General features: G+C 43.3%; 1 protein-coding gene across 5 annotated transcripts in view; it reads right to left on the reverse strand.

The window, feature by feature from the left end:
* Positions 1-5,417: 5,417 nt before the first annotated feature.
* abi3bpb (ABI family, member 3 (NESH) binding protein b) overlaps positions 5,418-15,289 on the reverse strand; it is a 28,977-nt gene continuing 19,105 nt past the window's right edge. For 4 of the 5 annotated variants that reach the window (XM_062527534.1, XM_062527533.1, XM_062527532.1 and 1 more), the window contains 11 exons: positions 14,035-14,121; positions 12,412-12,471; positions 12,055-12,168; positions 11,827-11,916; positions 11,447-11,656; positions 11,086-11,191; positions 10,107-10,186; positions 8,605-8,634; positions 7,630-7,788; positions 7,309-7,431; positions 5,418-7,042 (listed from right to left, as the gene is read on the reverse strand). In XM_062527534.1, the coding sequence (XP_062383518.1) occupies positions 6,927-7,042; positions 7,309-7,431; positions 7,630-7,788; positions 8,605-8,634; positions 10,107-10,186; positions 11,086-11,191; positions 11,447-11,656; positions 11,827-11,916; positions 12,055-12,168; positions 12,412-12,471; positions 14,035-14,121 (1,175 nt within the window). In that variant the 3' untranslated portion in view covers positions 5,418-6,926. The remainder of the gene's footprint in view (positions 7,043-7,308; positions 7,432-7,629; positions 7,789-8,604; positions 8,635-10,106; positions 10,187-11,085; positions 11,192-11,446; positions 11,657-11,826; positions 11,917-12,054; positions 12,169-12,411; positions 12,472-14,034; positions 14,122-15,289) is intronic. The other variant, XM_062527535.1, reaches the window with a different exon arrangement.

A 15,289-nucleotide genomic window follows, 5' to 3' on the forward strand; every position in this document is an offset into this window, starting at 1 on the left:
GTGAGAGAGAGAGAGTGTGTGTGTGTGTGTGTGTGTGACTGACTGTGTGTGATTATGAATGTGTGTGTGTGTGTGTGTGTGTGTGTATCAGCAGGAGTGTTGGAAATACTGTGTTCAATTAGAACCTCACGCGGTCCACAAACTCTGTTTTGGAAACCCGGAATTTCTCTGTGTTCTTTTTTCCCTCTCGTTGCCCTGTTACTCCCTTGCAGAACACTCTTTGACGGATGCGTTACGGTCCGAAGGAAATTCCCTGATCCAAACGCCCTCCCCCATTACACAAAAGTGACAGAGAGAGGAATGGACTTTTGAGGGATGAGGGATGACCTGAAAAGAAAGGATGGAAAGAGGAAGAGTGAAAGAATGAAGATCAGCTGGCACTGAGGATGGATGGATGGCCCACAGAGAGAGAGAAAGAGAGAAAGATGGAGTGAGCAAGAGAGAAAGAGAGAGAGAGATCAATGTCCCTTCTCTCCTATCCTGCTGACTCGTCCATTGGTCAGTAGGACACCCTATGGAGATGTAATGGCCTTAGCAGACTCTGTCTCCGTTGGAGTTCTCTCGTCACACGGCCGAGCCAGTGGGAATTTTGCACTGACATGACATATTACGCCCAATAGCTGATGATGGAGCTCATCTCCATTCTCCCAGAGGTGTGAGAGAGAAACTGCTACACTATTAATAACACAAGCCTCTCCATCTTCAGCTCTCCACTCATTCCATTGTCCTGCAGTGGACTTGAAAGTTGGACAAAATCAAAGGGCATTGGAGGCTGCATCTGCAGTTCCACAGCAACACTAGTGTCTGCATATCTAATTACCTGTCGGGTTGGCTCGCTGTGGTATTTTCATAAGATATTCTAAGGTAGTTTGTGAGGTTTTGAGATTATCTGCTTGTTGCCAACTTTTCCATGTTCACGTTGAAGCATGTCAACAGAATGCATTGTCAACAAGGGCACATCTGTTTGTATTCAAAGTTGCTGCAGACCATAAATAAATAAATAAAGCCAACACAGTACTGCGCAAACAGCTTTATTTTACTTTCCCCTTAAACATTTTTTCTATCAAGTCTGCAACACATTTAAAATAAAACTGAATTGTTTGACCACATAAATGTTGCAACGGGCCTACGTTGTGAAGGCTAATTCAAAACAAAGAATATACAAACGTGCCGCGACTTAAACTGAAGACACTGGTTTGCCCAACAGATGTTTTACAAAAATATGATGCATCTTCTCAGTATATCATATTATTTGCCTCCAGATGGACTTGGTTTGAAAATGATGTTGTTGTTCACAGACGAAACAATTAAATCAGTCTAAAGTGAACCATAGTGCCATGTTTGTGTAGTGTTTGACATGAAACACAAATGATGTATTCCTTCACAGACATGGATTCTTTTAAAGCACTGATCTGATCAATGCAATCTGTTCTCTTTAACGTTTCTCAACCGGGTTCCCAACATAGGCCTGTAGAACATTCTCATTGTGCATACTGTATATGCTACACTTATCGCCAGATCTAAATGGCATCCTTTATGCCCACAAGTATAATACATGATCAATGAAATGAGATATCATTATAAGGGAAATGACTTCATTCTCCATAATTCTGTGCTGTGGAATTTTCATTTTCTGTTTTGGTGTAAAGGAAAAACTACCAGAACTCTTGTGAGATAAGTCTAAGCTTTCCATAAAGCACATGCCTGCTATCAGTATATATTCTGTGGTAAATTATTGCATGGGCTTGCATACCAATATATACATGCATATTAAAAAAAAATCTGCAATAGATTATAATATACATATGCTCTTACTTACATACACATACTCTCTCTTTCTCAGGGTCCTGTAGGGTTCTTGGTCTCTATGTACTGACAGTGCAAAACGGAAGATGAGAGTTGACATCACATGGACTCTGGACACAAAACAATCTAGTTGAGTGCTGACTGGTTGTTTCTGATGGGATGGGGAAACAACCTTTTATTTTCATCCCCTCTCTCTCTCTCTCACACACACCGACACACACCGACACACACACACCGACACACACACACACACACACACACACACACACACACACACACACACACACACACACACACACACAAACAAACACACACACACACACACACACACACACACACACACACACACACACACACACACACACACACACAGACACATACACACACACACACACACACACACACACAAACTCTCTCACACACACACATACACACTCACTCATACTAATTCATGCATGCGCGCGCACGCACACACACACACACACATAAACATAAACACATCTAAATAGTCAGATGTATTTGTTTTTGTAATGGTGGCCAATTGACTACTACCATGCACTACAAATCCACAAATCACATGCAGGTTGCCTCAAAATCTTTGGCCAATGGACAATGACTGCCACATGCACACACAGACACACACAGACACAAACAGACAGACACACACACACACACACACACACACACACACACACACACACACACACACACACACACACACATACCAAACATTAAAGTGATTCCACACTGTTTGGTTAGGCCATGGCGTGTTACCACTGCACGTTTTCCTCCTGCATGATGAATTGGTTTTCATGTGGCTCGCTGCGAGCAAGACTCCACAGACGCATTCCTCTCTGCTGATTGGGTTTCATCAAAACAGCAAAAAAAAAAAAACAGAACATTTTCTCCTCGGTTCACACAACCTCATATGTGGACAGTGGACTACAACGCACACCGTGTTCGTAGAGCTTGTCTTTTTCCATCGAAATTCTTACGAAAGACCTGAGCACACAGCTGTAAAGGATTTGGTCATCTACACTCCACTTTTACTGTAAATGGTGCGTGTGTGTGTGTGTGTGTGTGTGTGTGTGTGTGTGTGTGTGTGTGTGTGTGTGTGTGTGTGTGTGTGTTTGTGTGTGAGTGTGCGTGTGCGTGCGTGTGCGTGTACGTGTGCGCGTGAGTGTGTGTGCGTGTGTCTCAAGGACATGAATATAGCTACTCATCTTCTAAAATACAAAGGAAGCCGCTTTAGATCCAAAAAAGGGAAACTAGGGACATAGCACTTGGGGGCTAATAGAGACAGAGCCAAATCCTAGCCATCTTATCTCTTATTCACAAAATGTCCCAGTACAGGAAAACACACCCTCTAAACTTCCACATACTGTATATGCACACATGTTTTGCATTCACATCCTTACCATGTATTCATTTAACAGATGCTTTTATCCAAAGTGACTTACAATGATGAGAAATGTGGAATTGAAGCTACAGTGTAGGGAAGACCTTGGGAAGCAATACACTGTAATACTACTGTACATCAATACTATTACCTGAGGATGAGATCTACATAAGAAGAAGAGTATCTTCATAAGAGTGGTATGACACTGTCATGACACATGAACCCAAACCTTAACCTTAACCCTATCTTGTCATGACAAAATCTGAATGACACTTAATGATAGAAGCATTATTTCATAAATGTCACACTCTTCAAGTGTAATGTCGATACCTTCAAGTGAAGTGTAACTGTTTTCAAAGCATTACAATATTCATGGATCAAATTACTGAGAATGATTGTGGTACAGCTGATTCCTATCACTAGGCTAGAGGGACTATGTCACCTCCTAGAGAACTATCCTCTCAATTGTTGTCTGTCACTGGACAAACACAGGTCACTGAGCTGTTTTTCAATGCCCTTGGTAAACTCAATCTGAAACCAGTTAGATGAACAATGCTCTTCACAGTGCTCTTCACTACGATGACGTACTGTGCTTGGGCTTTAGGACTACTTTGTAGCATTGCAGTGTCATTGAAATATCATTAAAGCATATAATTGGACCTGATTATTTGTATGGTAAATGGTATGTTATAGGCTACTGTGCTGATAGCTTTGAGGTCTTTTGGAGATGGACATAGAATGATGCGAAAGCACAAGAGATCACTCTCCTTTTTTACCACTATCACTGTCACACTCAGGACCAGCTCAAGCCAGCTAGAGCAGTGTTTATTCACTGTTGCTGGCATTCACAGTGGATGGCCTGTGGTAGGTCTTAGTATTTCAATGGTTGCATCAGTAAATGCATGAGTGACCGCAATAAGTGACTGACACTTTGTTTGTATTTCAGATTCATTTAATTCAGATGTATGTTGATTTGTGTAAGATTTTAGGATGTCTTAGGATGCTGGGCACTAGGTTTTTCCAAAGTCAAATAAAGACGGTACACCCATTGTATAGTGGCATATTTGAAATGTCCTTTAAGGTCACTGCAGATGGTTCATGATGTTTAAGCCATTCTTTTGTACGGAACCAATCACAATGGCCTGTTTTGATTGCTGCTTAAGAGTTCAAACAGCAATCAAAACAAACAGCTCTGCTTGCTAAATGAGTCCCTGTCTAACACAAGCACATTTGATGTCCTCCTACTAGAACCTGCTACCTATATTTGCCATCAGCTCTCCTCGAGAGTCATGGCACGTGAAGCATCAAAACTCAGTATATCTGAATTGAGCTGTATTGATCAAAGTGGAGACTGTCATTGTTACCGTCATGGAATTGCATGAGAAAATGTATTACTTAAATAGTTTTCTCTTTATTACAATTTCTAGGTGACCACTGTAGACATCTAGACAGTGTGAACTCTCAGTGACTGGCTTCCTGAAAGAAGCTTAAAGTTATCAAGTCATTTCTGAATTGGATGAGATGAAACACTGTTGACACTATCTGAACTGCTGGGTTTCTCCCCCTTCCCTCTCTCTCTCTATCTCTCTCTCTCACACACACACACACACACACACACACACACACACACACACACCACACTTTTCTTTTTGTCTTTCTTTTCTTTCTCTCCTTAACCTCTCACAGCTGGATATATCTCCTATCTGCGTGAAAGTTCCACCTCAAAGTGACATTAGTTGTTATGCCCAGGCTATAACTTTCTCTTGGAAAGCTAATAAAGACATAGAGAGCCATTTTGAAGTTTTCATGGGGCGTTTTTTCCTGGCCCTGTGGTTACAGAGAATGTCCCTGTGTTGAATTTGGCTCTCAGAAACCCTCTCTGTAGGTCTGGAAAAGTGTGGTAATCCATGTATTTCTGTTGATTTTTCTAATTGGGGTTGCGGTTTTGTACTGACAGGGAGAGAGGGAATGTACTAGACTGGGAGCGCGGCAAGCAGCCGGGCTCAGCGGTGGTCAGAGTCCCACAGGTTACCCTGTCACTGAAAGAAATGGTTGGTCGAGCATAAAAAGAATTATAGCTTTCACCTAATAGCACGCCAGCGCTTAAATAGGACAGCTAGGCACGCTTTGGCTTTGGCCTGTTAAATTCCAGGCACTGATTGATCGTGAAGCGGGCAAAAAAAGAGGTATAATACCAAGAGACTTTTTTTTATAAAAAGGAAACAAAACTATCAACTTTATTCAAATAGATACAGACATGTAATTAGATACAGACATGTAATTATGCATCAAAAAACAGCATCACGTTACAAAGAGTCGAAAAATAAGGGGTGAGCACCTTTCTGCTAACCAAGACAGCAGAAGGAGTATTTCTGTACAGGCAATCATAACAAACAATTTTTTGCTTCTTATTGGAAAAGTAAGAAAACACAGTTTCCCAAAAGTTGACATCCAACAAACACAAACACACCTGGACATGACTTACAAACTTTAACTTGAGTTTTTTGTCTTGTACATTTGCAAAAAAAATATTTTTTCTCCATATACATATAAATACATTTATGCTGTGCAAATTGCAAGTGTAATGTCCTCCAAACTGCTGCTAGCCTAATATATCTAAGCTAACAATGTAGGACATGGTACAAGACTTTCACTCTGTGATGTGTGTGTTTCTGTATGTGTGTGTGTGTGTGTGTGTGTGTGTGTGTGTGTGTGTGTGTGTGTGTGTGTGTGTGTGTGTGTGTGTGTGTGTGTGAGTGTGTGTGTGACGGATCCATATGAGTATGTATGCATGTGTAGCTGTGTGTGTTTGCATGTGTGTATGTGTGTGTGCGATGATGATGATGTGTGAATCTTTACTGTGATTTGACCGATACATCAGGTCACACAATGGATAAGGGAGTTTGACATGACTGTTTAACCTCACAGATCATAGTGTGTTGTAAACTCAGACACTGCAGGCATCTGCCCACTTTAACAATGTACTGCCACGTACACGAATCTCTCTTTAGAAAAGAAACGGATGCCAACACCAGTGCATTTAGTCAGGAGGGCACAAATATAACGCCGACCCATCCAGATATACATACTATTATGTGCTATGCTAACGGTCGGCACTTGTGACGTAGAAGAGACTTAAGGTATCCGGAGCACATCCTCAGGTAATGCGTAAGCTAAATCTTAGCCCGTGAGTCAAACCCGAGATCAGCTCAGCTAAAGCACTGCGTCAAGTGGCATCTCCCCGGCTCGCATGTCATAGCCAGCGCGAGGGAAATGGCGCCACAGACTTCTTGATAAATAATATCACACACAATATCAAAATAGTTTCAGGGAGCCAGCTTCCCAATACTTTAAGAAATCTTATTTTATGTGTTTGTTTACCTCACTGCATGTGAGGTAACTTCTCTCTTCTGTTCTTGATGTTTGTTTGTTTTTGTTTTTTTGTTATGTTTGATAAATAGTGAGATGAGACTAAGTTGCTATTACATACCACAAATGCGCTCAATAAATTTCCCTGCCACTTGTATTCTGTACATGTTTATACATGGTTTGGGGTGGGGGGGTGTTGTCAGCACAAAGTGCGCAGCATAGACAGCAACCCCCCTCCCCCATACTTTTGCTATTAATCAATCACAAGCCAACCTTGTGACAAGACAGCCACATGTTCCAGCCAATGGGATTCTCTCCTCCTGACTCCCCATGGAGTTTGATTGGAGAATGTCTACCACTTCCCAGGTATAGGTGTGCCACATTCGTACCATGATACATAAGTGATGTGAGAGTTTCCTCCTATGTGACCGAAGTTGACTGGCTCTTGCCTCATTGCTCTGTAGTAGCCTGAAAATCATACAAGAAACTTCAATTAGGTTTATATGTTTTGGAACACAGACAAGCAAACCATTATCACTGAATAAATTGTGTTACTCATACTACTTTCAACAGAGACTAAAGAGAAAACATACATATGATAGAGTCTTAAGAGAAACCATGCATATGATACAGAGAAACCCCGTACTCCAAGTACTGTGTATTTGAGCTTTGTCTGAACTGGCTAAGGTTCTATAACATAACAATGGTGAAATGTTTGCAGTGAAACACTTTACCTGATCTGGCTGGTAGGTTATCTGCAGGGACCTGGGTGCCTGTTCTGCCATCCAGGAAGGAGTCGACAAACTGGCAGTGGTCTTCTCCATGGCCGGTCTGGTCTCCGATGTTGTAGAATTTACCTGAGAATATATACATATATACATGAGATCTTTGAAAGCAGTGATCTTTTTCTAATAGACTTGGTTCGTTTCAAGACCTTTTGAAGCTGAATTGTGCAATTTTTCTTCTTTATAGACAAAAACTAAATGAACAGATGCCATACATGCAACTAGACATCAGTTGCTGATTGCACAGACTATAAACATTATCAGACTAACCAGTCAAAGAGTCACTCAGGTAGATCTTGTATCTGAGAGAGTTGCAGATTTGAACTCCCACGAATTTGCGGTACCAGGTCCTCTTCACATACTGTTTGCCATTGCATTCAGAGAATGAGTCAGTCTTGAAGGGGAACTGCGTCCAAATGGCATCCTTTCCTGTGGGACAAATGTTTGACTTGTCATTTGTCAGCTTTGCAAAAGATTGAGCCAACACACAGCACATTTGCATGGAAAAAGCATGCAGTGAAACAAGCCATTGTGAAGTCGCTTGCGAATGCTTTGTCTTTTAGCCGTTTATATTTGCTATTTTTTTCTATCGATAAAACTACCAGACGTGTAAAAGGTTAGCGTGCACTCTGTTGGAGACAAATTATTTTTGTTGGCCTTCCTTCCATTATATTTGAAGGACGGGAGTTAAGATTTTCAGTTCTTGACTATAACCAGACAGCAGAAATAACAATATGAGATAAACATAACACTGGGCACCCAAAGAAAACATTTATTTGAGTGTATCAAGGTAATTGTCCTTGTGTATGCAGGAGCTGTATGGGGAGAGGAGTGTGTGTGTGTGGGGGGGGGGGGGGCTGGATAAAAAGAAAGAAAAAGCCTACTTCATTTGCTGTTCCTGAGTAAATGTTTTGTCTGGCTGTGTGTAGGGTGTGGAAGAAGTGAACTCATAGGATAGAAGAAAGAGAGCGAGACAGAGAGAGGGAAAGGGGGGGGGGGGTTGGTGGAGATGTGGAGGGACCAAATGTGTATTTTGCAGAGAAAACTCTCTCTGTGGACTTGACTGCACGAGTCGTTCTCTCTCCCCTTCCTTCCTTATTTCCTTCCATCTTTCTATCTGTCCGCCAGTGCTGTTCATTAAATTATCCATTCATTCAGCACAGAGGAATGTGTGAGCGGGGAGCAGGGGCGCCGGAGGGTGGAGAGAGGGAAGGGGGAGAGACACAACGACAGAGCTGCTCTTACCTGAGACGTTTTCACTCACTCGTGGATCCGCTGCAAGGTGGGGAGGAGAGAGGGAGAGAGGACTGTGTTAAAAACAAGTCAGGTTGTGCCGTAAACACTGTAACTGCTACTGAGCTTTACAGTAAACAAACTTTAGTCTGAAGAAGAGGAGAAATAAAACGAAACGAGAGCCACAAAAAGCGCATGTGTGTGCGGGCAGCGTTTATCCTCTCCTGCGCCCCAAGCCTCCAAAACAAAACATAAACGGCCACAAAAGATCAACAAATCAGATTGTCAGCAGAGCAACTCTCTAGAGTGCAGTGCATTGACTTGGGGGCTTTTTCCAAGTCCCTCTCAGCCCCATACCCCACAGAGAGCAACTGGCAAGACGTTATAGCCGGACGCATCTGCCAAGCACTGTGAGGGGAGACAGGAGGGGGGGGGGGGGGGGGGGGGGGGGCTCGGTGGCGGAGGCTGACGGGGGTGGGATGGGGGGGGGGGGGACTCATCAGAGCGGCCCTCTCTGTCAGACGGGCTCAGCTCACACGTGGAGGGGAAACCACAGAGCAGCGGCCCGCGCGCTCCCCCCTGAAGCCAGAGCCACGCCGCCATAAAACATAAAGATGACGTGAGTCTTTATTGGCTATTTATTTATGACATGTTGTTAGTGAGGCCTGGACCTCGGCCAGCAGTATGTAAGATGAGGGGCAGACTGGGGTTGTGGGGGGGGGGGGGGGTGCTGGCTCTGTGACAGCGAGCCAGGGAGGCTTCGACAGCTCTGAGCCTTGCGGGAGCCAAGGTTATGAAAATGGGGGGACATGCTGAAATCATTAAGTTAATAACGGCCAGTTAATTACATACATCTCGGAGCAAGGTAAGAGACTGGGGGAAGCGCGAGGGCTGGCAGGCCTGCGAGGCTGTAACTCTGGCCTCCTTGTACTGTACCATATGCACTTTGCCTGTTTGCATGTGTCAGGGCTCTCTCAACATTAAAGGCACTGTCACTTAATGGGGATAACTTTTCGCCTTAAGCCAACACCAATAAAGGACTTGTAAAGGATTTACAAGTGCTTTGTAAACATCTATTATTTCAGTAATACGTGCTTAATACTTTCAATGTGCACGTGCACAATGACAACTTATCTTTTTGCATCTGGGTTCTCCTATATTAAAGAATCTGTTACATCAGGATGCAGGATGATAAGTCTAGTGCCCTAAGACTTAAGGAGCACTCAAGCTACCAAATGCACGAAACACCATACACCAAATGAGAATAGGTAATGCAAATTAACATATGCAAAATAAACACATGCTGTTTATCGATATGTGCATAGTTGAATATATGTATTTAAATGTGCATGTAAAATATACAGTATGTACATAAGTAAGTAGAAACTGCATGTTTTAAAAGTCAGAGTCTCCCATTGCTCTTAATTCACATGACCTTTAGCTCTAGTCATTTGCCAGATGCTGTTATCTAACAGTAATGGAGTTGCTGTGTGCAGGCAGGGGCAGGGCTGTACCTGACTCGGTGTTGAAGGAGACTGGCTCACTGGAGGGACCCTCTCCCAGCTCATTCTTGGGCTTCACTTTGAACTCGTAGCTGTGAAAGAAGAAGGGAATGGGTCAGGGTGGAATGACATCCCAGATCCCAGATAGCGCCTCGAAAGCCCTAAATCACGTTCACTTCCCGTCTCTCCCACCAGCCAGCCCTGTGCTTTTCACAGAGTAGCAACTCGACTTAACGCTGAGGATATTAAACTGGATTGGGTATGAACCTAATGGAAACATGGGATTCTCTGTGTCTCTCTCTCTCTTTCTCATTCGCCATTGTTGCTGCTCTCTTTCAGGAGAAAAGAAATCCACCTCCCCCCCACCCTCCCATCTCCAGGGTCTTGATAAATGATACATTTATTCTCCAGACTCGGGCCCCAGCGTGCCAAGCGAGCTCCTCTAATGGCTCCTCCAGACGAGATGTTCAGATGCTGGGCCGGTGGCCCACGTGTCTCTGGGCTCCGCTCATAGGAAGCCCTGCTTTATATTCTGTCAGGCGCCGCGTGCCAGATCGCCGTCCCTCGTTAAAGGGGAAAAAAAGAGAAAGATCTCGCGAGCGCGGTGGCGAGCTGCCCGCCCATCCTAGGCTCCGCGTGGACCGCGGCCTCTCCCTTGGCACCGTGTGGCCTGCGGTCCGGCCGCCTCTCCCTTGGCCTAGATAAGCCGCACGTCCCTCTGCTCTCTCTCTCTCCCCCATTCCCATAAAAACAGGAGCTCATGTGTCAGTGATCAAGGTCATCCGAATGTCACAAAGCAGGGATACTTTATACCCTTATACTCCACCCTCCATGCACCTCCACCTCACTTCTCCATGCAACTCAACCACCCCCCATTTTGCACCATCTAATGAGTCAACACTACCTCTGGGTGATTGTGCTTCTGTGATTCTTGGAGAAAGCAGTTCCATCTAGCTGATGGCAGAGTAGAGGATGAGTGGGCCTACTGTACCTGCTCTCTGGCCGCAGGTTCTCCACAGCAGTGTGCGTCTGGTTGGTGGTCAGGATGGACACCTGCTCCCCATCTGGTCCTTTGGTGGTGGAGATGACTTCATACTCTACAGCATGTGCGAAAAGCACCCATTAGTTTCACTAGCAATGCAATGCTTACTTAGTTATTCATCTGCCTATTGTCCAAAGCGACTTACATATATCAATTATTTCAAGGGCCGGTCTCCCTGGAGCAATTGAGAGTAAAGTGCCTTGCTCAAGTGTTAAAACGTGAGTATTCCAACTCCACTGTTCATTCCTCTGACCTAATGTCCTTCTCCATTGAATTGTCTCTCTGTCGTCCCCTCTTTGTCTCTCCTCACCTGTGGTGTCATTGTCCGTCTTTTCCCAGTCCAGGATGATGAAGGAGGGGCAGCCCTCCACGGTCACCACGGTGAGGTTCTGCGGTGCAGACCTGGGTGGGGCCGTGACGTTGGACTCGGTGGCTTCATCGTCTGGGAAGTATGTGAGGGAGGTGGTGATGGAGCAGGGTTCCTCCGGCTTCTTGTCCGTCTTGTAAACAACATGAGGAGCTGGGGGCAGAGATGTTAGTCTGTTAATAAACGCCATGCTCCATGAAGATGACATTTAGGTCTGCACCACGGTGAGTTTGGGATTGTTGCTCATTTATGACCATGTATGACTAACAGCCATGACCAGATATGGTCATAAGTCTACTAATGAAACTTGACGTATAGCTTACCAATGTAGCGCTTCTTGCCCAGAGCATCAACCTCAGAGGCAGGGAGTGAACTGAAAGCCGAAGAAGTCTCCCAGCTTTCAGAGCGATTGTCTGTAAGAAATAATATACAGCAATTGATCAGACTGTGAATGCAAGCCATACAACTTCCTGTTACATGTGACTCAACATATATCATGCCACTGATGGATAGAAAGATAGCTAAAATATGGATGGGTTATTCTCTCTCACTGTTTGTGTCTGGGGCCGGCGTTGTCTTGGCCAGTTTGGCTGGCTTGGGTGTTGGAGGCGGGAGCTTGGGCTTGAGGATATCAGCCTTGTCCTGTTTCAGATCCATCACTTTATCTGGGGAGAGCAAAGTGCACTGGGTAAGAAAGCTTTCTCTGCTTTTTTTCCATCACTGAAGTCAACCCTTTTTACGTCCTGAGTTGCTAGCGCTAATGGCCAATGTTTTACGGCTACAGTAATAAACTGACTCAGGTATCAAGTATGCAAGCCAACTGGTTGAGCTTAGCATTAGTCAGCAAGAAAAACTGTTTTGTTTTCATCTGTTTACGTCATGACAGTATTATAGACCTGGCTACTCACCCATTCCACCAGGCTTTCCCACCAGATTGGTCTTTTTGCTCAGGCTAGGGCGAAGAGGTCCTGTAGATAGTGGTGGAAAAAGAAGGTCATTGAGACGAGAAGGGAGCATGCTACACGACTCAGGCTACATGAGCGCTGTATTTGACAGTACACTTGGTGCCCCTTTCATCTACTGTCACATGTAAAACAGTGGAACACTTAAGTAGACTTACCCCCATTGTAGTCAAAACATTAAACTGTCTAGGAGACTACACAAACACGAAGCGAGCTCTCAAAATGAGCATAATGAGCGATTACAAACACCAAGGCTGTAAAAAAGGGCTACAATTTCACAGCAATGTATGATTTCAGACCTTTCTCTCAATTTCTTTTTAAACGGTTGTGCAAGGTTACATTTTTCGTTAGGGTGTTACTGCTTCATACCATATTGTAGGCCTACCTCACGCCTAATTATCTTTGAATCAACAAAATAGAAATGTCAAAAAGTAGCAGCATTAAAAAAGAAAACTCCTGTTTCCAACGTACTCCAAAATACACTAAAGAAACAAAAGCGTCTGTTGCCAATTATCCCTTTCTTGTTGCTTGGCCAAATTCTTGACAATCAAGACTTCGCTCCAGCTCCAGAGAGACTATGACCGAACATAAACCCCAAGTGGATGTCTGCCCAGTTCTGAAATATTCTTGCTTGTAATTTAAAACAATATCAATGTGATGTTTTCAACCCATGCATAAATATCCACATTGACAAAACAGGCCGTTTGTATCAAGGCAATGCGTCTGTTCTAGTAGAACATGGGCTCACTCAAAATGCTCAGGCTTTTCAATATCCAGATGTCTTTTTGCCTATGGTTCCAAAATACGTAATGTTCACATACTCTTCAATGTATTCTGAGATTAACTATCAGGTCTAGCAAACATATTCCATAGGATTCCTTTCCTGAACTAACTAAGTTGTAATAACAATAATAACTCAAGCATGTACGAAAACTGCACTATGCCCTATTCCTCCATCCAAGTATAAGTGTTCACTCATCAATTGCAGATTTTAAATTTTAAACACATTTTTGTCATTTGTAATGAAATGAATAGCATCAAAGCTCTCCCCAGTTGCATGAGAAGAGACTAAACATTGGCACCTTGAGATCCAATGTTCCTTGAAGCACATTGTTCTAAAAACTCAATGGTTGCAAACCAGCCCAAAGCAAAAAAAAAAGGCTTAAGCGATGTGGACCTACCCCAGGAAAATAGATTAAAATTACATTAAGTCAAAATCTCAAAGTCTGTCAAAATCTCTCATTCATCAAAGGACAAAGTAATTAAACAGAACTTTGCTCCTTACATCTTGCAGTTAAACTTTAAAAAAAAAGCTTTGCGAAGCTGGATAGGAACATGCCAAACTCTGGTTCTTAAAATAAGCCCAGAGACCAAAAGACGCCATACTTCCTTTCATGAAAGTATTTTCCAAAGACCCAGTCAAAGCCCTTCGGCAGAGCTGACCAATGTTTTGGATTTTCCAAGAGCGTGTAGGGTCTCATGCTGTCTTTGACCGATTGATGGGGGTGCGAGGCAGCGGGCAGCCAGAGCTGGGAGTGCAAAGGAAACGACTAGGACTTGCGTCTTTACCATGGTGCTGCTTCACAATGGAAGGCCCTGAATGCTCAGTACCACCGTGGACATGTGGTTTACTGTCCTGCCACAGAGGGTTGTTGTCTGCAGGGAAAGCACCACAATTAAAATGCATTACACTGAATGGAGCGCGGTGGCATTTAGTTTGTTTTGGAATAGTTTTTTGTCATTTTTTGGGTGCTATTCAAGCATCCTATTACTGCATCTGTTCTCTATTTGGGGGGCATTTGTTGGAAAGTTTTCTTCCAAAGTATTCCACTGTTTTGCATAGTACTAAACATTGTCAAAAACAACCATTCATATATATGCAGGTAAACATACAGTACTATCACATTTGAATAAACATTTACCATATGCACATTGCATGATACTGTAAATATTGAATGGACACACAAAATGTACCAACACAAGACATTTCACATTTTCCATTTCAAAAAGTGTGTATTTAAAAAAAACATCCAGTATTATCTTCAGGTTAAGAATGTCCACATTATTTGGTGATGTGTAAGTCTCCTAGTTTGTTGTTTTGGTCATGAATGTGAATAAATGACTGCTAGCCCTCTACCCAGCACAAGGAACCTAAGGTTTGAGTGCAATGCACATTAAGTTTTAGTACAATGAACTTTCATTGTAATCATAAATCTAGCACAACATCCTGATTCATAAAGATACGATTCCACTATTTGCCCTAGGCATTATGTGCCCCCTCATACTGTATGGTAAATATTTTTAACCTGTAGTACACTGGATGCTCTCTTTGTACACACTCCCAAGTCAGACACACAAATGGATACAGAATGGAGGACAACAGCAGAACCCTCACACCATGATGGAGCTCATGCCCAGTGCACAAAAACACAAGACCCATGCAAACACTCATGCAGATGGTGATCCCCAACCAGAAGCTATAAAACAAAGACAGAGGACCCAGAGGATCCTCGACAAGAAGCAACATTGCTGGTGGCTCAACATTTTCCAAAGACTTGATTATCACAAGATGATTCCCTTAGCAACAAGTTAGTGTTGTTTTGACAGAAAGATGTGCTATCTAACAATTTGGTTCTTTTTTTTGCTACTAAAGAAGTCAATTAAGAGTAACATTATTATGTGTTGTATGAAAAGGAGATGGACCAAAGATCCCAAAAGCTTACTTTGAGCTTCTGGTCCAGTAGATAAACCTTGAAACTGTATCTGAATGGGGTCATCAAGTTGACCAGTCTGAACTACTGAACTGCACCAATCTGTCTTTCAT

This window comes from Sardina pilchardus, chromosome 23, assembly GCF_963854185.1.
Source record: "Sardina pilchardus chromosome 23, fSarPil1.1, whole genome shotgun sequence".
NCBI classification, from domain to species: Eukaryota; Metazoa; Chordata; class Actinopteri; order Clupeiformes; family Clupeidae; genus Sardina; species Sardina pilchardus.